Genomic DNA, 26,581 nt, shown 5'->3' with positions numbered 1-26,581 from the left:
AGAGCTGCCTTTTTTACTCTCCCGGGTTGTCTCTGGCCCAAGAGCTGGAGGAGTATTGCCTATAAATAAGCAGCACCAGGAGGAGAGGAGCCAAGCACGCCCTCCTCCCGCCCACCTGCCGCACGGGCCTCCTGGTCTGGCTTCTCTGGGTGGGTGGGGCGATGGAGGCCTTGCTTCTATTTTGAGCTCACCTCTGCTGCTGTGACCTTGGGGAACAGAGGGAGCAGCTCTTGCCTTGGCTTCCCCTTCCTGGGGCCCCGTGGGAGCCTCCTAGCCCGTGAGGTTTATACTTTGAGCAGAGCTCTTGGCCTTCCGTTCCTGCAGTTGCAGTCTAAAATGGAGTCTGCCATGCAGAAGCCTAGAAACTGGAAGAGCCCCTCAAAGCCACACATTTCCCCTCCCTGAAGTACAAATAAGGTTTAGAGATGTCCGGGACTTCCCAAGGCCACACAGCTGGTTAGCAGCCAGAGGACTAGAACACAGCTCTCCTTCTCCCACAAATGCCCCCTACACAGGTTCTGGACTGCAAATGCTCCTTGAATCCTGCAGGTCAACCAATCATCACTGCAGGCAAGGTGAACAGATAAAAACAAAAAAACCCCAGAAGTCCAGAAGCAGCGCAGGCACTGGAGGAAAGGCAATCACGTCACCACCCTTCCGTGGGCCTCATCTCCTTATGTATACAGTGCATGTGACACCTGGACCCTCAAGGCCTGAGTTTTCAGCCATGAGACTGCTCTGAGTTTGAGTTCTCCTTGTTCCAACATACCAGCCTACCATTCGCATGGTATGTAAACCAGTGCTGATAATATATTTGAAGCTGAAGCAAACCCGGAAGGTAAATTTACTTTTTTTTTTTTTTTGAGACAGGGTAGAGAGTCTTGCTATGTTGCCCAGGCTTGTCTCAAACTTCTGGGGTCATGTAATCCTCCCAGCTGAGCCTCCTGAGTCATTGGGATGACAGGCGTGAGCCACCACACCAGGCTTGAAGGTGAATTTAATGGGGGAGTGGGTACCTCCACGCCATTCACCTTAAAACCAGTGGAAGTGACTTCTCAATAATCCCTTGTTTGGAATCATCCATGCTAGCATGTGCCTCTTTTGGTGGGGATATTTGAGAATTTCAAACATAAAAAGTTATCCCAGACTTTCTTCATCCCCAAAAAAGTACCCAACAAGGTTAGAAAAATACAAGCAAAGTCAGTAAAATAAATACAAGATGTGTCCCTTGGGATTCAACCAACACACATTGTTCCCTAGCCAAAGGCAGAGGGTGAGCCACCACCTGGATGCTTCGTCTGCTTACTCAGACCCTGGCTGCTTCTCCACCTTGTGGCTTGGATTCCCTCCATGCCAATTTACCCAGTTTGGGTAACTAAAGGCAATTTATGCATTGGATCAGAGCCTTCTCTTTCCTACCCTTCTCTCCTTTCTCTGGGTCTTTGGCTGGTAGGTGCTGAGAGGCAGCCAGAGTCTATCAGTGAAGGAATAATATAAAAACCTTCAGAGACAGAGTCCAAGGGCAGGGCTAGGACTGGCAACGTCTTAGGTGGGGCAGGGAAGAGGAAGCAAAATTTTGGCATCCCGGAGGTCTGGGGAAATGATATTCATCCCTTACATCTGTAAACATGAGCTGCTCCACAAACCAGCCTTGAGCGTGTTTTTTTTTTTTTTTGGACACAGATTCTCAGGGCCACTGGATCAGACCCTCACCCATCTAGTAATCTATATTTTTAAAAACCTCCTTGTGATGGTCCCAAAGATCAGATGGGTCTGAAAACGACCACTTACCATACACACTGAGTATTAGAGAGCATTCTTTCCCCACGCTATTCCATTTTAATGTCACCATCACCCCATAGGGTCAGCAGGACAGACTGTCCTATTTGCCTGAAGAGAGACTGAGGCCCAGAGAGAATGGAAGTGACTTCCCAGAGTCAAATAACTGTGCCTCTAGCCTAAGGCCTCTGACTCTGAGTGCAGGACGAGTGCTCACACAGAGAGGATATGTGCTTCGAGGTCAGACAGGCTCCAGTGCAAGCACAGTGCCTAGCACATTTAGCCATCCAATAATTTATTTCCCACTTCCCTTGGCTAAGGTCACTCAACTAGGGAGTGGCACAGTTGGGATTTAAAAACCTGTCCTAGAAGCCCTCAAGCCACTTGAGTTCTTTACTTAGCAATGGAAGGAGTTCAGCTGGGGTTGTGCACGCAGGCAGAGTTGTGTAAACCTTGCTACATGCTTCCCTGTCTGAGATGTTCCCGGGCAATGGCCGAGTTCCAGGATCCTAAGCGTCATCTCTGACTAGCCCCACAACTCCACTTGGCTGCGATTTCCAGTTGAGGCTTAGTCTCTGGCACCGTAGAATGGAGACAAGGGGCTCTGACTCTCTTTTCTGAGGAAGGAACTTCCAGAGCAGCCGTGGAAACCCCGTAGGGAGCACATGTTGGCTAAGTACACAGTATTGTTAGCTTTTTGACAGCTTCCCCTCGGGGCTCATCAGACTCCAAACCCAGGTAGATGCCACTGTGTCTAGAAGCAAACAGAGTTGCTCCCCTCTAGGCTCCTTAGCACCCAGATGGAGGTGAGAGGAGCATTTGGTACAGTTCTAGTTATGTTTTTCAGCACCCAGAACCTCCCATCCCTGCTGGAATTGTCCAGGAACCTGGGGATGAAAGCTGGTTATCCAGCCCAAGAACTCTGTTTGTTTTGTTCTGCTAGGAACACAGCCGTGGTGTCCCCAAGCCTCTGGGAACTGCCTGAAGCCTGGGAATCAGATGAAAACCAACACGCTGGGCTCCACGGGCATCCCCAGAAGCGGCCCTACTCTTGTTCCTTGTGCGCTGTTGATTGAAACTCAGAAGCAAGGAGCCTCTCAGGAGGGGCAGAGCAAGGCAGGGCTTTGGGTTTGGAATGGCAGAGTTTGAAATGGCAGAGAACCGGTGCCTCCCGAGCACCATCCTCTGGGCAGCTGCAACACCCTGGAACTGCGGCTGCCACTCATTCTTTACAGACCTCAGTGGTTACCGGGGCAGTTTTACTCCAAATTGCATTTGGAACAGCAGAAAGATGACTTGTTCCAAAGGAAGGCCTTACTAAGAAATGATGAGAGGCTGTGGAATGACTTTTGGAAGTGGGGGGTGCAGGGGCCCACATGAATGGACAGTGGTCCGACGTCAGCCCAGGAAGAGCTGTCTGTTTCTGTGGGCCACTGTGCTTCATTGTCAATAGGGAAATGGCTTGAGCTGCCCTGGGAGACTCAAGGAAGACTTCATTTCCACTCAAGGAAGGAATTTCTGGAAGAAACCAGAATGGGACAAACACATGAAGGAGTGAAGGAAATAAATGACAGAAAAGTTTCTGTTTGAGCTGTTTTGAAATAGATGGAATTTTTATCTTACTTGGATACCTGTGAAACAAGGGAATGAACTGGGTGGCCTGGCAAAGATCCTTCCAGCTGAGAACTGTAAAAGAGCCAATGCCATTTCCTAAGGATTGTGTGGGAGGGTGGGTAAGGGTGAGGCGGTGGCGGGAGTGGTGTGCCACGAGGAGCCAGACCCAGCCACCTGCCATCCTCCCCCTGGCCACTAGGGGTCTCCGCTGATCCACCGGCTCAGACCACACTCACCAAAGCCTCCCAGAAGGCCCGCGCTGGCGGCTCCCCTGCCGGGGCTGGGGGTGGGTGGAGGTCGGTTCTGAATGTCTCCCTTCTGCTAGAAAGCTTGTCCTGACCTCCCCAGGGCACAGCCACAAGCCGTCCTCTGGACTCTTCAAAGCCTCCCATCTGCCTTACATACTGGACACCACAGAATGGTTCTCTGTTACGCAGGCGTCGCCTTTCCCTAGCTTGGCTGCAGGCTTTTTGAGGGAAAGAGGGGTCTTTCTCTGAATTCCCCGGAACTGCTTAGCACAATGTTAATTAACTGCATGGTAGATGCTAGATACATGTGTGGTCTGACTTTGGCCTAAGGCTGTGGGTGTATTCCTGTGGGGTGTGTGTGTGTGTGTGTGTGTGTGTGTGTGTGATGTGTGTGTGTGTGCCTGCGCAAATGTGCCTTAGGAGGGTGGAGAGGTTGTCCCTGTCCCCAGACACCCCTTCCCGGCAGCATCCCCATTCCGGCAGAGCCAGGGCCCTGTTTTAGACCAAGAAAAGCCAGATTCCCAAACTCAGGAAAGCCGAGCACATGTAAACAAGCCGCCTAATCCTGTTCTTGTTCCACTCCTGTTGGGGGCCTTGGTCTCAAGGGAAAGGCAGTTCTGGCCTGTGGGGACAAGCAGCAGCTGCTGCTCTTAAGGAACATTCCTTCTCAGGCGGGAGAAGTGCTCAGGTTTCACTAGCCTGGCGGCAAGAGCCGCCCTCTGGTCTCCGGGCTCCACGGCTGCAGGGCTGGGGGTGAGGAACCCACAGAAGAGACAGCTTTTATGCCTGTGACCGGCAGTGTGGCTCGTTTTATTCCGCTTCAGTCTAGAGATGCCCCCATCCATCTAAGTAGTGATCTTTCCAGAGCAGATCACCCCCTACCCCAGCTCCATCCAGTCTTCTCCGGGGTCCTGTCCTCAGGATGCTTAGCCACTGGGCAGAACCTCTAGGGTCCTGGCTGAGGTGATGGCCCCCTATCCCCTAGGCCCCCTGCCAATCTGGAAAATCCAAAATTCCTTAGAGGTCAATAGGCAAGTGTCACCCTTCCCAGGTAGGGATGTATTGATTAGCCCCCTTCCTATTCTGTGGGGGAGGCACAGAGCTGCAGAGTCACATCCGGCTGCTGGGCCTAGCATCTCAGAATGGCCTCAACTTTGTCCTTCTCATTTTCCTACTTCCAGTCTACTAGCAAATCCAAATTCTTGCTTCCTAGCAATTGGCTTCTTCCTCTGTAGTCCCTAACCCCCTGACCAATAGCTAGGTAGGGTCATCCCTCCCCACCTAGGTCCCAGGACCCCTGATTCTTCTCCCCATGTGTCACAAAAACATATCCCCATGTAGCAAGAAGAACATCGGCTCTGGAGTGGCCCATCCCGGACTCCACCACTTGCTAGGGGTGTGACTTTGAGCCAGGCTCTTCACTTCTCTCAGATTCTCTTTCCTTGGATGTAAAATGGAGAAAATCATGTGTACCTTGCAGCCTGTCGTGGAGAGTAAATTAGATAATCTGTGGAAAGCACCTAGAACACAGCATGTTTGAGACAGAGGGGAGCTTAATAAATGTTCACTGGCTCCCCTCCTTCTGCCAGCTCTTCTTGGACCAATACAAGATGTGGCTACTCAGTGGACTTGTCTCCAGCCCTGACCCTGTCGCCTACATTCTCCACTACCTTTAAAGTCTTTAGCAGTCGGCCACCGCTATCAGCCCCAGCACAGAACTCCCACACGTTTGACTTCAAGGTACTCCATCATTACACTTGGAGACCTGGGACTGTGTTGCATCCATTCTTATATCCCCAGAACTCAGCGGGCTCCAGAGGTGCCCAAATGGATGCAGGATGCGTGAATGAATGAGCGCCCTCCACCCCACCTCTTCTCCAGGGATTCTGATTGGCTCTCTTTGTTTCTCGCCTTCTTCCAGACTTCTTGCTACACTGGAAACACTCACCTTTATAAAGGCTGCCAAATAGTCTACCAACTCTCGCCAAGCCTGCCTGAAATGCCACCTCCCCCAGGAAGCCCTCCCAAGGCCAATGAATCTGTAACTTCTCCAAAAATAATGGGTGAAATCCTCCTGTTGGCCTCTCCACTCTGTACTGAGGTTTGTTTATCCTATTGTGGAGCAGGAACAAAGTGGCCATGAAGGTGTGAGGGCTGAGTCTGGGACTTGGTCCCTCTCTGAGGAAGGATGAAGGGTGCTGAGTAGAGACTGGGGCAACCTCAAGCCACACGTGTGGATCGCCCAATCCAGAATCCCTGCTTGCAGCTCCTCTCCCCATCTCTTTGGCTGCTCCTTTCCTCTATACTCTTGACCCTGAGCATTTCAAGGCTGACGTGATTTATCTAGATCCTCATTGTGACTCATGGCTGTCTCCCCCTGAGACTGGGAGCTCCTCTTGGACAAGGGCTTGTGTCTGTTCTTACAGGACCTAGCACAGTGCATACAGTGAGTGCCCCCCAAATGCTTGGCGATTGAATGAGAACCATGATTCAATCCAATTTGCCTGGAATAGAGCTGAGGCTTAAATCTCCACAGAGAAAAAAGGATGAATTTCAGATCAAACTAATACTTCAGTGAGGCGGGAGTTAAGGTCTCTCTGGTGGAATAGTTCTGTTTGCGCCCTCTAGGAAGGACAGGAGAACCCAGAGTCAGGTCTAGAACCAGTCTCCTTACACAGGATGCTGCCCCGACAAGAAGCCTGGGCTCTGAGGAGTAGGAAGCCTGGGTGTCACTGGGCGCCTGCAGCACAGGATGGGTTCCTAGGGAGGGGAAAATCTAGCTGTGGCCCCGGTCTTTGAAAGTCTGCTTTAGTCCCCTGCTTGGTAGGACACTCTCCCTTACTTCCCACCTCCCCAGCAGAGAAGACTCACACAGAGAAATAGAAGGCCAAGCAGGAAAACACTCAACCCATCCATCTAGATGAAGGACACAGCATAGCATCTGGGAGTGGGGGTACCAAGTTGAAAACAAAAATGTCTCCTGCTTTGCAACACAAGGCTGGATGATTAGCACACAGGGAAAACCATGAGCCAGCAGTTTGCAACAAAGCTGGCAGGCGGCTGGAATGTTGATCCAGAGGATCATGTTCCAGAGGGGAGATACCCCTCCCCAGGCCAGGCTGGTGCTCAGTGAGGCTATTTCAGGCCAGGGGGATTAAGGGTGAACCATGACGAATGCATGTGCCCACGTGTGCACACACACACACACACACACACACACAAGCTCCTTTTCTTTCTCCTCTCCCGTAAAGGCTCCTATGTCTTGAACCCAAGACCTGCCTCCTATACTGAAAGTCTCTGGTCCCTGATTCTTAGCAGCCCTGGGCCTCTCCTTCCTGGGAGAGCCCATGCAAGTCCCCGCCCCTACCTTAGTGTGACAATGACAGGGGCCTGTCCTGGGAAGGCTTAAGAGATGTGTGAGTGTGCAGGCGGGCCGAGGGATGGCCAGAGAAGGCAGGAGAGCAGGTTAGGAAGCTCCTGCCATAGTCTATGTGCAATTACCACATTTACCCCCTAAGCCTGAGCAAAGCAGGCAGTGGCAGTCAGAGAAAATGCAGGGCCAAGTTTGAGTAATACAATAGGAGCAGCACATAGCACATCCTACTGACTTTCCCGCCTCCTGGTACCCTGGCTGCATACTGAGCCACATCCATTGTCCTTTCACTTGCTCTCACTCTTGCTGCTGTTCCCCTCTCCGTCCGTCCTTCTGCCCCGTCATTCTCAGTATCGTCTCCCTTTTCCTGGGTTTGTGTGTCTCCCTGTGAAACTGTTGCTCTTTTCCTCCAATTCTTCAGCTTGTCTCTACCTCCCTCCTGAATGTTGGCCCTGCATATCTGGCTTTCTTTCCCTTTATTTTTCTTCCTATTTCTCCTTTCCTCCTTTGGCTTCCCCTTGCCCCTGGCCCCCCAACTTTCTCTCTCTCATTTCATTATTTATTTCAGTAAATACTTCCCGGCCATCTATCTTGCACAAGACCTTGTGGTAGCCACTGCTGGGGTCACAGGGAGAGTACACTAGGACTCTGAAGGGATGAGTCTATTTCAAGAGACTATCCGTAGGCAGAGGCTGGGAATGGCTGTTTTTGGTCTATAATAAGGTGATTTGGTGATTTCAAACATGTAAAATACTGTCTCTGCTCAAAAAGTGTTATCTAGGATAGGAAAATGAGATGAACACAGGCATCTATAATATAAAGTCACAGTGACTCTTGCTGTATCGATGGCTCAGCAAGCTGCCGTAATTAGTGGAGTGCAGGAAGCGTCCATTCTGGATGGCGCATCAGGGAGGCCTCCTGGATGAGCAGCCTTGTTCCTACCCATGGGGAAGAAGCTGGGTTTGGTTGTGCAGAGATGATGGGGTTGGGGGGGAGGTGTCACCCAAACAGACAGGCATGGAATGATGGTCACAGTACCTCAAGCAGTCAGATTGGCCCAGCCAGGAAGGCTGAAGCCAGACCTAGGAGGGCCTTGAATGTCAGGTGAACAGAAGTGAAGGCCCTCCCTCCCACCCCCAGGGACATGGCAAGCAGGGTTTCTGAGCAGTAGAGGCTTAAGAGATGCGTGGGTGTGCAGGTGGGCTGAGGGATGGCCAGGAAAGCAGGTGAGGAAGCTCCTGCCATAGCCTATGTGTAATCACTGTATTTACCCCTGAAGCCAGAACAAAGCAGGCAGTGGCAGTCACAGAAAACGCAGGGACGAGTTTGAGTAATACCAAGTAGGAATACCTCACTAAGCGTCTTTTCTCTTTCTCAGTGCCTCGCATCCCCTACCCCCCACCGCCCAATTGTCTGATTCCTCTTTCCCAGCTGATCAAGGGCCCTTCTGCAGTGGCTACCCCGGGGCCAGCTTCACTTCCAGGCAGAGATCTGATGCGTCCAGTGATAGGAATCAAAATTCTTTCCCCTTTCCTCAAAGCTCAGAAGACTGAGTGCTGGGATTCCCCAGGGGGACTGATTTTTGCAGGTGACGGCATCTCTGAGACCTTCGCCATCCAGAGCCCACGTTATCCTTTTCTGCAAACCCCACTTCTCCAGTGACCCTGTTTCTGCAGACTGACTTGTCAGTCTCAGACCTCCAACCCTGTGGGGGCTGAGGTGGCTGCTAAGCCCTCTGCCCCTCCTTCCTTCCCCCACTACCCTGGTGCACCCCCAGCTCCAGAGCCCGAGGTGGAGTTGGAGGGCCCAGGAGGGGAAATCCAGTGCCTCTCCAAGGACCTGATTATTTCCAAAGACTTGTGCTAATTTTCTGATATGATCCTCACATCTCTGTGAGGCACTAAATCCTCATTACTTTTCCTGACCGATGCATTCTAATTAGATCAACACTTAAAAAAAATTCACAATAGCCACAGGATGGCTTTCCATCTCATTAACTCCTCACTTATTATTTTCATGAAAATTACTGATAAAAATGTGCATCTCCATTTGGCGAGGCCTCACAGCCTCCTCAGCTCCTATCTTGCATCTCTCCCATCACCGGGACTGCGCAGCGTCACCATGGTAACCCACAATAATAGAAACTAATAAATTACAAACGAGATGCTCGTTGAGCAATTATTGTCCTCTTTTATGCAAGTTTCTTGCTAATTTTGATCATAAGGGAAAGTACAATAAGACTCTGAAGGAATGAGTCTATTTCAAGAGAATATTAGCAGGCAGAAGCCTGGGCGGGTGTTTAGATCTGTAATAAAGTGACTTGGTGATTTCAAGCAAGAGGAAGAGGAAGTAAACTTCTTGCCCTACGTCCTGGGCAGTACTCACTACCGAGTCTCACAAAGAGCCCACTGGGGTGGGTTGGATGTGATACCGAGTGTATCTTTTGTGCTTGTTTTCAAGATGTGCAAAGCGAGGCTGGCCTTCTAGAAGCAGCCTGTCCCCTCCCCTGACTCTACCAATCTGGGGAGACAGAGTATGTGGGTGGTTCCTTAGGGGTTTAGGGACAAAAATGTCACAGTCTTTCTTTGGGACTACTTCCAGCACCTCTCGGCACTCACTTCTAGAAAGTTTACCTGCATCCCCGTGCCTGACTGTTTAATGAGAAGAGGCTATGGAGGACTCCTTGGGGACTCTCCAGGTGTCTTCCAGGACTCGGGCGCTCAGTGGAAGGGAAACAAAGTCTCAAGCCTGTGGCGTACGCAGATGCCCATGAGTTGGGTGGGAAGGTATTGCCAGGCAGCTTTCTTGGTTTGTAGGTTTGGGGAAAATATCCTGCCCTGGAGGGGAAAGCCCCTTCTTGCCCAAAGTGTGTAGTCAGCATTTCTGCATTTCCCAGGTCTCAGGAAGGAGGTGGCAGGGGAACCTGGGAACAGGGTGGTTTGAGGTGACATTGACCATGGCCCTGAACCTTAGGGGGACAGAGATGCCAGAGTAGCGTGAATGCCTGGAGAATGATGAGGGAGCAGCAGGCCCATGGGACGCTGGCTTCACCCATTAGGTGGGCAGGATTCAGGGAATGACTGCTTTCCCCAAATGCCCGTTGCCAGAAACGCAGATGGCTCAGCAAGCCACAGCCTCTTAAGAAGCTTGTGGGGCTGGGATGTCTAAGCCCAGTCCCAGCTCATCCTCCAGGAGAGTTTCCATCTCCTTAGCACTGGTGCTCATTCTGGGGGATACCTTGGGCCAGGAAGCCAGGAATGACTTTGGATCCCTCTCCGATCTAGTCATTTTCAAGGGAATACTAATGCCCTGGCAGGGCAGAGTGTGTGTAAAAAAGGGATTGGGTGTCCTGATGGATGTGAAGAGGAATGCACCAGAGGAGGGCCCTCATGGCAAAGGAATCCAGTGAGTCTAACCCAGTGAAGGTCACCAGGGGACCTTCCTCCACGCCTGGCTCCAGAGCTGGGCTTAGGAGCCTGGCTTAAGAGATGGGACCCAGATCTGTGTGTTACCTGTGAGTGAAGGTTGATGGAGGGCTGGTTGGGGGAGTAGGGCCCCCCTAGGTCATTCCTGAGCAGGTTATCACTGTGCATCTTGGTTTTGAGGCAGGTGATGTAACGGTTACAAAAGTCCTTGCAGAGTTCATTGACTTTTTCCAGCTCCAGCAGGTGGATTCTCAGGACCTGGATTGCCTTCACCATCTGTGGAGAGGGAGGAGAGGTGAGCCCAGGTATTTGCATCCCATTCCCCTCACTGCCTGGACCCCCGGCCCCCACTACCCCAGGGGAGGGGAGCCCATCCCCTGCCCTAGCTCATGCTTCCTACACTTGATCTTGGCCAGAAGGCCCAGAAGCGGTAGGCAGTGCCTTCTCATCCCCGTGACTTCAGTTCTAGTGATGACTCTCTGCTGACTGTTTCTTTGCTCTGAGCCCTCTGTTATCACAGCTTTCTTGAGGCAGTTATGGGATTCTGAGAACAGCACTGGCCTTAGTGATGGAAGGCCAGGTCCAAGTCCCGGGCCTGTCATTTACTATCTGTGTGACCTTGGGCAAGTTAATTAAGCTTTCTATGCCTTAGTGTCTAACAAATGGGGATAATTATATTCTTCCTGACAACTTTACAGGTTTGTTGTGAGTATTGTATGAGGGCGTATACTTGGTAGCACATTGTGAGGTGTGAAGGACCAGGCAAGCATGAGAAAGACGAAGATCAGAATTTCTTATAAGTGCCCCTAGAGCTCAGGGACTGTCTATTCTTAAACACACATTCTGAGTGCCTCATGGGATACCCGTCACCTTGCAGATGCTCTGTGGATACTTGCTGATGGACTGAATAATCCAACATGACTTAGCTGGGCACCAGCTACCTCACTGTCTGTTGTGGCCTTTTCCATGCCCTTTGGATTGCTGTACGGGAGCCTGCCGCCTCTTCAAATGGACATTCCTAACCTTTTCATGGCAAGAAGCTATTTTGCAATTGAAGCTTTGCTCTTTACTGCTGTTATTATCATAAAAAGAAAATACTATGGAAGGTATGGAAGGCAGGGTGAAAAAAACCTGTCTTTGATCCAATCACCCTAAAGAATGATGATTTTTTTCCCCACACACATATATTTTAACAAAGTTTCAATAACCTTGTGCATGCAATTTTGTTGTTTTTTTCCCCTAGTTTAGCAAATCTATTTTTCTAAGTGCCAGAATTGTCTTCTCTATCCTTTCTTCTAGACTATGAGCTTTGAGAAGGCAGGGATGATGTCTAATTTGCTCACCATGTTATCTTCAGCACCAACACATATGGATACAGAGTAAACATTTGCTGAATGGGTGAAAGTTATTGAGTAAATATATTTTTAAATGTTGCATATTATTTCATGTGTGTGGCATACTTAACCAGTCCCCTATTGTTAGGTATTTAGATTACTTCCAATTTTTCAATTTCATAAAAAATGTTATAGTGAATATTTTCTAAGCTTATAGCTTTTTTTTTTTTTAATGTTCCTGAATTATTTTTTAGGATGAATTCCCAGAAGTGACAGGAAAAAAAGCTATGCACATTCTTATGGATTATGATAAATATTGCCAAATTGCTTTTCAACAGGGGGTTGTTCAAACGGTGCTGGAACAATTAGACATCCATAAGCAAAAAAACTGATTCTTGATTTAAACCTCATACCTTAGATAAGATTAATTCAAAATGGATCACAGACATAAATGTAAGACATAAAACTATAAACATCTTTTAAAAAACCAGAAAAAATCTTCAGGATCTAGGCCGAGGCAAAGAGATCTTAGAGTTGACACCAAAAGCATGATCCAGGCCGGGCACAGTGGCTCATGCCTGTAATCCCAGCACTTTGGGATGCCGAGGCAGGCAGATCACTTGCGGTCAGGAGTTCGACACCAGCCTGGCCAACATGGTGAAAACCCATATCTACTAAAAATATAAAAATTAGCCAGCAGTGGTTTTGCATGCCTGAAGTCCCAGCTACTTGGGAGGCTGAGGCAGGAGAATCGCTTGAACCCAGGAGGTGGAGGTTACAGTGAGCCGAGATCAAGCCACTGCACTCCAGCCTGGGCGAAAGAGCGCAAATCCGTCTCAAAAAAAAAAAAAAAGATGATCCAGTGAGGAACTGAACCCTGTTAAAATTAAAAATGTTTACTCCTCAAAAGACCCTGTGAAGAAGATGAAAAGACTACATACTGGAGGAGAATATTTGCAAACCAAATATGTGACAAAGGACTTGTATCTGGGATATATAAAGAACTCTCAAAACAAAACAGTAAAATAACAAGCAACCCAATTAGAACATGGTCATAAGACATGATTATACATTTCACCGAAGAGGATATACAGATGGCAAACAAGCACATGAAAAGATATTCAATGTCATTAGTCACTAGGGAAATGCAAATTAAAACCACAATGAGATATCACTACACACCTTTTGGCATGGTTAAAATTAAAAAAAAAATATATGACAACACCAAATGCTGGTGAGGAACTGGAGAGTAGAACACTCAGACATTGCTGGTGAGAGTGTAAAATGGTACAGCCACTCTGGAAAACAGTATGACAATTTCTTACAAAACTAAATATGTGCATACCAGGTGACCCAGCAATTGTACTCTTGGGCATTTATCCCAGAGAAATAAAAACATATGTTCTTACAAAAACCTGTATACAAATTGTTCAAAGCAGCTTTACTTCTAATAGTCAAAAATTGGAAACAACCCAAATGTACTTCAATGGGTGAATGGATAAAGAAACTAATTCATCCATATGATGGAATATAACTCAGCAATAAAAAAGAACGAACTATTGATATGCCCAACAACGTGGATAGATTGCAAGGAAATTTTGCTGAGAGACAAAAGCCAGTCTCAGAGGATTATATACTATATGATGCCATTTACATAACATTTTTGAAATGACAAAATTATAGAGATGGAAGACAGATTAGTGGTTGACAGCGGTGGAGTGGAGGAGGGAGGGAGGAACTGTTCTGTACCTTGCTATAACAATGTTTATGTGGAACTAATTACATGTACACACACGCACACACACACACGAGGGCATGTAAAACTGGTGAAATCTGAATACAGTTGGTGGATTGTTCCTGGCTGTGAAATTGTGCTATGGTTATACAAGATGTGAATCAGGAGCTCTCTGTGTGAATTCTTATAACTGCATGTGAATCTACATTTATATCAAAATTAAAAGAAAAAAATGCGGAGGAAGGTGATGCTTATCGCTTTTCCAGATCCATTTATGTTGACGCAAGCAATATATGGGATCTCTATTTAATCCCACCCTCCTAGCTTTTGGCTAGCTTCTGGACGCCTAGAGGAGAGTTTGGACAATATAAAAAGGGATGAAAACAAGGAAGGAAATCTCTCCCAGAGAACTGTGACTGTGAGGTGTGTGTAGAGCAGTGTGGCTTGAAGCCAGCGTTACACCCTTCTCTGTGCCTTATTGGCATTTCAAGTGGGGAGCCCACATTCCCTGGGCTGGGCCTGTGGCTTGGCTGATGAGCAGGGATTGTGCTCAACTAATTAAAGGTTTTTGGAGTACTAAATTAGACCAAGTGTCACTCAAAGACAGAAAGCAGTGATTGTGTGTCGTCATGCAGGGCTCGGTCACAGGGTCTCCTCTGAAGAAGTGCCACCTCCGTGGGGCTGAGACTGAGGGAGACTGAGCCATCCTAAGCAAAGAGGAGAATGGTGACTTTAGAATGGATCATTTGGACCCCAAAGTGGAGTTAGGTACTTAATAAAGATTTATTCTTGCCTAATGTTCTACTTGACTTTGGCCATGAACATCTTGGTCTATGTCTCTCAGTCTAATGAGCACAGGATAACCTACTTAACAGGTATGTGCTGCTGGATTGGTAATAATACCCAAACGTTTCTTATTCATACTGTGTCTCAGGCAATGTGGTAAGCCCATTCCAGGCCTTATTTGTTCCACACAACCATCTCATTAAGCAGTTACCATTATTGCTCATATTTTGCATTTGAAGAAAATAAAATCCAAAAATATTATGTTTCCATGCTTAGAGTCACACAACTGGTGAGCGATGTGAAGCCAGGTTGCCCCACCCCTGACCTGTGTGCCTTGTCTTTCAATATGGACTCTCAGGATTATGTAGGTAGAGGAAGTGACAGTGTAAAGGGTGCATAGTTTGGGAGAAAGTGACTCAGTGACAGCAATTATGGGGTTCTAGGAAGCCAAATAGCTTTTGAGACATTACAGTTTAGGATTTCCAGAACCTTCCTGGTAATGTGCCTTTTCTCGACTGCTCTGATCTCCCATCTCTCACTCTTGGCGCAGCCCCCTGGGGTCGGAACACCTCACCAACACAGGTGTCTGCTTCTCCATGTGCACGTGGAGAGGGCTGGACTGTCAGGTCCCTTAGGTTTTCTGACTCTCTGAACATTACCAGGATTTCTGCCCTCAATTCATGCCTGATGGTGTTAGAATGAATCCCACACGATGACCTGGACCAGCCTCTAGGTGGCTGCACCATCCAAACTCACCAGGACACAGGCTGCATCTTCTCCTCCAGCCTCTCCCGGTCCCTAGGAGATGACCTTATTGCCTCGGACCATCTCCATATTCTCTTAATCTGCTGATTAAGAAGCTTTTCCTTATATTCAATCAAAATCTCTCCCGCCCGGCCTTTCTCTTCTCTAGACAAAAACGATCGTCATTCCTTAAACCTTTCTTCTCTTTCCCTTCCCCCTTTCCTTCTTTCCTCCCTCCCTTCTTTCCTTTTCTTTTTTCCTTCTTTCTCACACACATACATATATTCATACATACATATGCACAGAAAAGTGCACATATCTATTCATTTATTTTAAATACATAACCAACTTATACTTACTTTATAAAATCAGAAAATACAGGTAAGTAAAACAAAAGTAAAATATACTCACAAGAGCTTTGCTCAAATAAAATACACGCATAGCATGTTTAAACCAGGTCTGGTGCACAGTCACCAAAAGTGGACCTATCCTTTGGTCTAATAAAAGGCAGCTGAAGGATTACTTTTTTATGGGCTAATGGAATTGGTTTAAAGATTTAAGAAGGTAGAGTACATCATAATGGTATTCTGAAGCAATGGATATGTAGGACCTGTTCAATATTAGAAAGGTAGGCAACACCATCAATACTGGGGGGCTGCTTGGCAGAGCAGGAACACTGTGGGTTCATCGTCAGGCAGCCTGGATTTCAGTCCGGGCCCACTCTCTGTTAAGTGAGTGCCGTTGGAGAAATTCCATGATTTCTCTGAGCCTCAGTCTTTTTACGTGTAAAATGGGAATAATGTTCATCTCTAACTCACAAGATTTGAAAGGGGCTAAAGGAGATAACGATGTAAACATGCTTTATAAACCACAGTAAACCAAATGCACACAAGTTGTAAAAATAATCTCTTCTAATAACGTCTGATATCCCACTGGCTTTTCTACTGCTATTCTACATTCAGCCAGTGAAAAAACAGTAACTCCCCGGGTCTTTTTTGCCTCCATATTTGTGTTTAGTAAATCATCCTCTACCTGTGTTTACAATTTTGGATTTTTGTCTCTAAGTTAGAAAACTCTGATTTATTAAACTATTCTTCTAAATGATCAGGGTCATGTGAAAATTTATTCCAAATCTTCTAGAGCAATAACAGTGCCACTTAATTTAACATCACCACCAAATGCGGTGAATACATCCTTCATTCCTTTCCCCAGCTCCATATTTCAGCTTCTTTCCCTCCCTTCTCTTTCAAAATACTGATTCGGCCCTCTTTTTCTAAGAAGTCTCTGTCAGAAAAGCAAAACAAATGCAACCTCACATTTTAGTCTCCTACCACCGTACACAAGTCTCACAGTTCCAGCAAAGCACACAAAAATGGGGCTTCCTAGCGTCTATAAAGCCACGTGGTCTGATGTCCCACATTGATTATTTTCTGCCTGCGTATTTTGAACAAGTAGTTTAAACTGTATCTGCAAAATTTAGGATGACAATAATACCTACACTTTAGAGTTGCTGTGAAAACTGAGTAGGATCATGTACGCAAATGTGTTGGGCATATAGTAGCCATTCAAGAAATGTCAGTTCCTCATACCAATGTGGTCCTCCCTCCATCATCAAATGCTTCTCTCAGTGGTTGCTTCTCTTGCAGGATCGTGGCCTTTACACTTGATGATAATAATTTCTTCCCTTTCAAAACATTTGTGTACACAGCACTTTACAATTTACAAAATGCTTTCTCTCCATTATCTCATTTGAGTCTCGTCACCACAGGGACACAGGCAATATTGTCTCTCTCCCAGAGAGGAGGAAATTGAGGCTCAGAGATTATGGAACCCATTCGGCTCCATGCAGGAATTAGGGAGGCATCTTTGTTTTGCAGGCACATTCCTTTCACCCTCTCCTTCCTTTCTGCAAATTGGGAAGCTGGAACTATTCTCCCTCATGCACAGAAGAAGGAATTTATAAACACACATTCCTTAACGTGCTATGATATTTCCTGTGGGTCACTGTGGCTGCCAACGCTCAAATCTAATCAGGAATTTTTCCAGACCAGGCCAGCTTGGCCTGACCAGTTGGAAGTGTGGGGTCACTAGAACAAAAAATGGGACATGAAAAAAAGGTGAATACCAGTGATTGGAGAACTGCCTGATGGTTTGCAGACAGAACAAATATTTTATGGAAACCATCACACAAGACGAGTTAAATCATTTTTGAGTCAATAACCTGGCGCTCTCCTTCTGATGGCCTCAGAATTTGGGAAAGCAGTGGTACCGAGGAAGGAGGGTGGGCTTCGGGAGTTAGGTCCACTGGGTTCAAATCCCAGCTATGTAATTTCTTGGCTACAGGGTTCTCAGTCCTTGATTGCTTCCTCTGTCAAATGGGGATAATAACAACTACTTCACAGGGCTCTTGTGAGAATTAAACAGCAAAGAAGACACTCAGGGCTTCAGGTCTTGGGTGTCTTGGGTCTTCCACCTATGGTGAGACCTTGAACAATTGACATAATCTCTAAACTTTACTTTCCTCACCTGGAAAATAAGATAATAATAGTGACTCCTCCGAGTTGCACTGTGGGTTAAATGAGATGTGGCTAGAAGAAAATGTAAAACAAGACCTGGCCCAGAGAAAGACAAGAAGATATTAGCTCCAGTGCTGCTTTGGGTGTGGTCATGGAGCACGAGTCTTGCACTGTATTTGATTCCAGCCTGGGCCATGGACCAGCTGCATGGTGATGACTGCATCTCGTGTCCCAGTTGCCTCCTCTTAAAATGGGGATAATAGTAACATATGCCTTGTGGGTTTAGAAAGAGGATTAAATAAGATAATACATGTAAAATAGTTGGAACGGTACCTGGCAGCTGGTAAGTGCTCTATAAATGTTCATTATTACTAGCATTGATGATTCCCATTTCCTTTCCCTTTCCTGGTGTCTGTGGGATTTTCTGCTCCTGTCTAGGCAAAGACAGCCTGGACTGAAGGCCAAAGTGGCTGAGTCTCTGAATGCTGCTGGCCTGAGGCCTCTGGGCCCAGAGCTCTGGCCTGATTCCTTCACGTGCCTCCTTATCCACAGCCTCCGGCCTCTGGCTCTGCCTCTTCAGAGTGGGCCCAGGGGCCTGGGGGGCCCCATTTTAGAGCTGGCTTTGCGGTCAGGCAGCCGTAATCTGTCCCTCGAGCCACACCAGAGTCTCATTAAAACGTGCCCCATAAATGTTAAAAAATTTACACATAAAAAAATTCCATGCATGAAACTGAAACCGTACTTTTTACAGCCACGGTTTGAAATCTTGCATAATATATAAAACCTTAGCCCTGCACCGGGGGCCCGTAAATCAGATTTTATAAAACAAAAAGCTTTTACCTTTCAAAGGGTTTTGGGGAACTTGCAAATTTTACAAACTTTACCAACTGCCAGTCAGGGGCTGGTGGGCCCAGCTAAGGAATTGGCCTGGTGAGCCCCTGTGACTGTGGGAATTGGAGTGGAGGGAGTGAAGGATGGAGTCGGTCTTTCCCAGGGGAGCCAGTCAGGGGCACTGCAGCTTGACCACCATGAGGGTGGAAAGCCACCTCGTCCTCTGGAAATGGGGACTTACAGTATGGGTGCAGGGAAAGAGAGATCAGGGGCACTTTTATTTGCAAATGAAGGAGTGGTGGTGTGATGTGGGCAGAGCGGAGCATCAGGAGTCAGCTGACCTGGGTTCTGGTCCTGGCAAGTCACTTCCTTCTGTGAACTTACATCCCAGGCTATAAAAGGAGGTAGGACGTGCTTCTCCCTAGGGCTTTTTGTTTGTTGGTTTGTTTTTGAGATGGTCTCACTTTGTTGCCCAGGCTGGAGTGCAGTGTCATTATCTCGGCTCACTGCAACCTCTGCCTCCTGGGCTTAAGCAATTCTCATACCTCAGCCTCCCGAGGAGCTGTGACTACAGACATGTACCACCATACCTGGCTGATTTTTGTATCTTTAGTAGAGACGAGGTGTCACCGCGTTGGCCAGGCTGGTCTCGAACTCCTAGCCTCATGTGATCTGCCTGCCTCGGCCTCCCAAAGTGCTGGATTACAGGGGTGAGCCACTGTGCCCGGCCCTCTCTAGGGCTTTTCCCTCTAATGGTTCACGAATCTGTTTCTTCTCTGCTAGGGGTGCTGTGGGAGCAGGTGGCTAATGCAGGGAGGGAGGTTCCTGCGGAATCCACAATCTGAGAACCTCTCTGATCTTCAGGGCAGCCCTGGGTGACTGTGGGACATAGGGGAGTGTGGTACAGGACAACTTGCCCGGGAGACAGGGAGGTGGCCAGCTGGGGATGGGGAGGATCTGAGTTCAAATGGGGGGCTTGGTGGGGCTGGAGACCACAGGCTTACAGGGCCTGAGAGAAAGCAGGGCCCGAGTGGGGCTTGAGGACCCTGGGGGAGAGAAGAACTTCCAAGGGACAAGTTTTTGAGGACCCAAGTGCCCTGACAATCCCCGTGAAAGTCAACATTCAAGGGCAAAGGAAAGCCGCTCTGACACACATATATATAAAAAATAAATCTCTCAATTATCTCAGCTCATTTGCTTGGGGTCTCTCATTTTATGTCCCTGCTCGGCTGCGCAGTATATCTGTCCGGATAAAGAGTTACAGTCCGTTGGGCTACGTGTGCGGGGTTGTAAAAAATACAGATGCCAAATTAACTGGCTGTGGCACTCGGCAGCTGATTGAGCTGATAATGACGCGATCTGACCTTTTTCTAATTTCTAATTATGTGCATCTCGGATGTGCTGGCTACATGATTCTTGTTCTAATGATGGCTCGTGCCGTTGGCCTCTTTATCTCCCCCTTCCTGACACAGGACCAGGGGTGGGGGTGGCAAGGGGCACTGCTTGACTCCCCACATCACATTTCAGGGTCCCGGCCACATGGTCTCTTTGCTGGCCAGGATGTGAGGTTGAGGAACTGGAGCACCTTGTCGGAGGGGCCCTGCACTTGAGACTAACCTTCCAGATGCCAGGCATTTTTAAAGGCCATTTCCCAGAGCCATCTCATTAATTTTGTATTACCATTACACGAGATAGGTGTGTTAGATCTACAGATGAGGAAACCGAGCTTCAAAGGAGTTAAGTCATCCAAATCACACAGATAGTAGTGGTGAGGCTCAGAGAGTGCTCTTTCAAATCTCTCCATTTACATAATCAGTCAGTCAATCAATCAGTCATTGACCATGGCTAACTCAACTAGGTAAATCAGGTGCACCCAAGTAGATGGAATGTCCAAGCATGGCTTCACTGGCTGGACACTCCCAGCCCAGTGCCTGAGATGGAAGACCAGGGAATGCTGGCAGTATGGGGCCACCAGGGCAGCTTCCACAGCATCCACATCCCTGGGTCAGGCCTGGCACATGGCAGACACTCAACCAAGTTCTGTTCAATTGATTCTAAATATGATTCTTTGAGTGAACAGAACTCTGGGGAACCCACGTCATGTTGGCCAGGAGAGAGCATGGAGATGGCCACCTGGGCGTTTTCCAGGCTGAGCTAGGATGGGAGGCTGCCCTTGGTGGGTCTTCCAGAGCTCACCTGGCAGGTGGTGGTGGGCAGGGCATGAGAAATATGTTCCCCCAGGACTCCTCCCTCTTAAGAAGGTATAAGTTATTTCACATTAGCTACCCAGTTTACTTTTCAGTATTTCCTTACCTACTTAGGACTCAGTTTCTTAATGTGCCAAATGAGGGGAGTGGGCCCTGCTTCCCAGGTCCATCCCAGCTCCCACAGAAATGGCTGCGGCATCTCCTGGCCCCCTGGCTACCATGGGTCTAGGTTGTGAGGATCTGCTCCGCAACTGCAGTCTGTGGTTCTGATCAGTCAGAGCACAGGGCAGAGCAAGACCAGCCTGCAACTGGAGCACCTGCACAGGGCAGCTTTCCCAGGGGACCTGAGACACAGTGACCTGCCTCCTGGGAAGGGGACCGCCAATCCCAGCCAGGGAAAGGGATGCCCCAGGATGAGAAAAGGTGACTTCGGGGCTCTCAGATGCCTTCACTGACCCTCCTGACAACAAGCGAGCGCTTATCCTCTGGCAAGGCCTCCTCCGCTCTTCAAATATTCCACCCATCGTGACACTTCACGAAGCTTCAGGCCAGGGTGGGCTCTCCTGGCAGCTCTTCTGGACTCTATCCAGTCACATATTCAGCTCTTGAGAGAAGCAGTGGTGTGGATAATTCACAGCACAGAATACCAAAGCCAGTTACACCTGTTCTGCAGATGCAGTGTGTCTGTGTGTGTCTGTGTGTGTGTGTGTGTGTGTGTGTGTGTGTTCTTCCTTTCTGGAACCACATTTTCTTTTCTAATTCTATTTCCCTTTTGAAAGTAGGTACCAGTTAAACTCTAAATGCAAGAAGACAGCACCATCATTAATCAATTTGTTGGGGAGAGTTTTCCAGAGTTTCCAAATTCACTGTGCATAATCTGGGTAATCTACCCACAAAAAACAAAGAATTGTGGTTAATAATTCCAAGATGACTAGTTAGAGTAATGGACAAACAGGGCAACCTCTCTGTTGCTCTCTCCACAGAATTCCCTGGACTAGATGAGAATTCAGATGTCATCCGACCCAGTGGTCACCAAACCTAATGATGATTGCAACTGCTCAGGAAACTTTTTAAAATGAAGATTCACAGGCTCCCACCAAACCCACTGAATCACAATTCCCAGGTGGTGTGGCCTAGAAATATGCATTTTTATAAAACTGTGGTCATGATCTAGTTGACAAATTAGGTTTGGGAGCCTGATCTACCCTGTCCCCAGAAAGAACGGGTCCTCCACTGGTCTCCTCAGCACATCGATGTCGGGTCTTTCTCTCGGTTAATGTGCTCCAACATCAGTTACCTTCATCCTCCATACAGTAGCACATCAACTATTAGCTCCTCTCTGGACAGCCCAAGACAGATTTGCTAACATGCCAGGATTTCGGGACTCAGAACAGCTACCCCAGATATTCTGGCTGCTACGACCCTTCTTTCCTCCTGTCTGCACTGTCAAAGGATGGGTGCTAAGATGCTAGTGCCACCCTGGGCATAGATGGGCAGAACTTTGGCAGCAAAGCCTGTGCATGGAACTCTTGGTTTAAGGCATTTAAAAATGGTTCTTGGCAGCAAGACTGGTGCATCTAGTGCATGCCCCAAGGTGGACACTCAAAACCTTTTGTTGGTGAATTAATGGAAGGATCATTTCTAGGGCATTTTGAAGGGGATCAGAGGGTAGGAAGACTCTAGCCAGGGTAGAGGGTGGAGGGTCTTTACCAGATTGTCCAGTTCTGGGTCATCGCTGAAGAAGGGTTTGTGCTCCTGCTCCTGCTGGTGGACAAAGTTCTCGATGTCCACATCAAAGCTGGCGGAGGTGATGCACTCAGAGCCCTGGGTGGCCTGTTCACATTTCTCAAACAGCAGCGTCAGGAGCGGGAAAAGAGGGTGCCTGCGGGGACATCAAGAGCTCACACATGCGCACACACAGAGACCGTGCTGCTACCTGTGCTCAGAAGCCACCAGACTCCCCTGCCCACATTCCCATAACTTCTCCCAAGGTCCCACTCCTTGATAACATCCCCAGTCCCCATGGTCAGTCTAGATGGCAGCACTTTGTGCCTTGGCAAGGAGGGTCTGCTCTTCCAGCTTCTGGGCTTAAGAGGCTCCTGTCCCTACCCACTGGGCGCCTACCTTTTCTCTTTGGTCAGATAAACTGCATGAATATTTGGGGAGGGATGAAGGGTTATAAACCTTCCAAGAAGTAGGTGTCCATTTCTGGCTCAGAGTCAACCTAGGAAGGAAAGGTGGGGAGTGTCCAGAGAAGTGCTGGATGTGAACATTAGCAGTAGGTCATAGATCCATTCTTGGCTTTCTGGAGCCAGCTAAGGGTGGCAGATGTGCACAAACACTTGTGTGCTTGCAAGTGCATGCAGGAGACATACATGAGCCTGAAGACTCATCCACATGTGGTGGGCGGATGTCTCTACCTGTCCTGAGTCTTGGTAGATTCAGTTTAGGTCAGATACCCCAGTGCGTTAGGTCATCACACAATGATGCAATGATTATTTACATCACTATGTGATGCAAATCATTTGCTCACTGTTTTCCTCCAAGACTCTACCTGACTTAGTGATCCTGATATCCCTAAGACCTTGGCATGCATGCTCATAGCAGACACTTAATAAATATTTGTTGAATGAAGGAATCAATGAGTGAAAAGATTGTGTGTGGTGGTCGGGGCGGGGGGGTTCTACGACATCTATATGTGAGCCAAAGTGTTTACCTAAATGGCTCTCTGGATCTTATCTTGGAGATCAGCAACTCTTAAAAGCTTTTCTGACTCCTGACCCCCATTCCCCCACCGCCAAACCTACACTGATAGTCCCTGAGTTGTTTGTTTTATTGTCTGCCTTCCTCACTAGACTGTGAGCTACATGAGGGCAGGAACCTAGCTCACCTTACTTATCACTATATGTCTAAAGTCTAGTCAGATGTATGTGGATTTACCAAAAAGTATTTGGTAAATATATATGTTATATGTGTGTAGGCGTATTTGCATGTATAAGTCCACAGCACCTTTATTTCTGCAGTATGTGTGCATGGGTTGTTGACACTGGACTCCAGAGAGCCCCATTCCCTTCCACTGCAGTTCCAAAAATGCATCTGCACACCCCTCTCTGGTCTGTCTCCCCAGACTCCTGGGACTATGCAATGTAGGTTTTTTAAATTTTTGTATTTTTATTTTTTTTGGACGTAGCCCCATTTGCTGGGCAAGAAGGAGGAATGTATGCTGGACCTGAACCTGGCCCCCATGCCTCTGCCCAAGGGGATGGTCTAGCCAGTGCTATGCAACAGAACTTTCTGCAATGGTGGGAATGTTCTGCACTCCCCACTGCCCCATATGGCAGCCACGAATCCCGTGAGGCCAATGGATACTTGAAATATGGCTGCCGTAACTAGGACTCTGAACTTTTAATTTTACTTAATTTTAGTTACTTTAAATTTAAGAGGTTACATGTGGCTAGCGGCTACCATACTGAAACAGTAAGTCTTTTTTTTTTTTTTTTTGACAGAGTCTTGCTCTGTCATCCAGGCCGGAGTGCAATGGCATGATCTTGGCTCACTGCAACCTCTGCCTCCAGGGTTCAAGTGATCCTCTTGCCTCAGCCTCCCATATAGTTGGGATTACAGGTGCCCACCATCATGCCCAACTAATTTTTTTTTTTTTTTTTTTTTTTTTTTTTTTTTTTTTTAGCAGAGATGGGATTTCACCACTTTAGCCAGGCTGGTCTAAACTTCTGACCTCAAGTGAGCTGCCTGCCTTGGCCTCCCAAAGTGCTGGGATTACAGGTGTGAGCCACCGCATCCTACCGAGAACACAATAAGTAAGGCACACAGACCATGGTCGCCCCTCCAGCACCCCATGACTGAGCACACAGAGAAGGACTGAATGTCTAGCCTATATGGTATTTGCAAGTGGGTGGGGGAACCCCTAGGAGCCTGTCCATCTTGGAATTCTAACAATTTTGGATAAAAAGACAGAAAGTGTGTCCCCCCATCCACACTCACATGCATTTTATGGCTCTTTCTACTCAGACTCAGGGGTGGTGAGGGAGGAAAAGAGAAATTTCTGCTCCAGAGGAGCTGCTAAGCTTGGCAGAGCCTGTCCCTGCACACTGTCTCCCCGACCCTGGTTTTGGAAGCTGAAGCCTAAACTGCTGGGCCCCAGGGCTGCAGACTGGGTGTGCAGTCTGCAGGAAAAAAATGTCAATATTTAAGGGCGGCCTATTCGCTGCCCCAAATTGCCAGAAGATCCATTGAGAAAGATCTACCAGGAAGCTGGTAGGGAAAACAATGGGTTAGCTTAGCCATTCGGCTGAAGACAAAGACAAAACCAGGTGAAGGGGTTAAACTCCAGTATAAGTCTTCATTTGCAGCCACTAATACTGCAGCATATTATAGTCTAATCTAACCTGATCCCAGTTTAATGCAAGATTCTCCTGGCCCTGAGTGGAATACCAAAGAAAGCCTCAGTGGCTGTAATTTAAGCAGAGCCTGCAGTGGCTTAGCTGAGGGACATGAAGGCAAATTCCAGACGGTGTTATGAATTATTGCGCCTTATGAACCTCCCTACTCTCAACAGATGCCTGCTGCCATTTAAACAGCCACTAGATCAATTAGGAATGAAAGGCACAAATCGACTCTGTACAAGGGCACTAAATTACCAGGAACTAATAATCCACAGCATCGTGCCAGGTGGTGGGGGTGCAGCCCCCGCCCCAACCCCATGGCAGCTGCGGTCACCGCACATTCCTTTCTCACTGGTTGGAGGGAGGGGACAAAGTGTGTGTGTGCGTGTGTGTGCGTGCACGTGCATATGCATGTGTGTGCACCAAGGGTGTATGCAGCCTGTCAATGAGAGCAAGTGTTGTGTGGGGTCCTGTGTGTTTTCATTGTGTGCACACACAGTGTTGTGCTAATGCTGTATATATGCACAGATGGGTAGTGTATGTAACTGGGGTGCTGATTTTGTGTGCTGTGAGCACAGTGTGCCTGTTCTCTGTGCTGTTTGTATGCAATACGTGTGTATGTGTACAGGGATGGTGTCTTCTGTGTACACAGTATGAGTGGCATGTGGGGTAAGGAAGAGAGATCTGCCACGACTGTGTCCCCCAGCTACTAGCACTAGACTTTGGGTAGGGAGAGAAGGGTGATCTCCTCTGCTTCTGTCCTTGCTTCTGCAGGGAGGAGCAGCTTTTCTTAGAGTGGTCAGGGAGGGCCTCTCTGCGGAGGTGACATTTAAGTTAAGCCTCGGATGATGAGACATAGTCATGCAAAGAGCTAAGGGATCGGCATTCCAGCAGGAGAAAAAGCAAAGTATTTGAGACAGAAATGAGCTGGCACATTTCTGGAACAAAATGTAGCCAAGTGTGGCTGGAACCAGGTGGGCAGGTGGGGAGTGGAGGGAGATGAGGTTGAAAAGGCAGCAGGAGTCACATCATGAGGTACCTCGTGACAGAGCTGGGCTTGCAGGGATCGGCGGGGAGGCATTGTCACATCCACCAGGGAACATGCACCTCCTCTGCAGAACCCCAGCCAGGGTCTGTCTTCTAAACCTCCTTCACTTCCAGGTGTCGGATCTCCCCAGAATGGCTACGCGTATGTATGTGGGGACATATCTGGGGGTGGCTTCTGTGGCTCCTGCTGTCTCAGAAGAAAGGAACATGCTGCCCATCCTTCCCTCCAAGTTAACTACGAGTCCATGGAGCACAGGGCAGACTTCACAGGTACTGGCCGGGCACCCTCTCTCCAGCTGCTCTGCAACCTGAGGACTGAGCAGTCAGGGTTGAAGGACAGACAGCAGTACTGTCAGCCCCCAGATCCTCTCTTCTCCTATCCCAGCCTCCCCTGACTCCAGCGTCTGGTTCCTCCCATCTCATCCCAGAGCCCTGTTGGTCTCTCAGAGCTCAGATGGCACCTGAGATCACCCACAGCTTTTCCTGTGATCCATGGTCATGGTCAGTGGGGCGCCTGTGGCTCCCATGCTCCATCCACC

General features: G+C 48.2%; 1 protein-coding gene across 3 annotated transcripts in view; it reads right to left on the bottom strand.

Moving 5' to 3' along the window:
• Window positions 1-26,581, bottom strand: part of PKNOX2 (PBX/knotted 1 homeobox 2) — a 269,332-nt gene that overhangs the window by 24,561 nt on the left and 218,190 nt on the right. For all 3 annotated transcript variants that reach the window (XM_008021384.3, XM_073022095.1, XM_008021385.3), the window contains 2 exons: window positions 22,303-22,474; window positions 10,527-10,715 (listed from right to left, as the gene is read on the bottom strand). In XM_008021384.3, coding sequence (XP_008019575.1) covers window positions 10,527-10,715; window positions 22,303-22,474 — 361 coding nt within the window. The remainder of the gene's footprint in view (window positions 1-10,526; window positions 10,716-22,302; window positions 22,475-26,581) is intronic.

The sequence above is a fragment of the Chlorocebus sabaeus genome, chromosome 1 (genome assembly GCF_047675955.1).
Source record: "Chlorocebus sabaeus isolate Y175 chromosome 1, mChlSab1.0.hap1, whole genome shotgun sequence".
NCBI lineage: Eukaryota > Metazoa > Chordata > Mammalia > Primates > Cercopithecidae > Chlorocebus > Chlorocebus sabaeus.
Note: the sequence above shows the minus strand (reverse complement) of the source record. Positions and strands in the feature narration are given on the sequence as shown.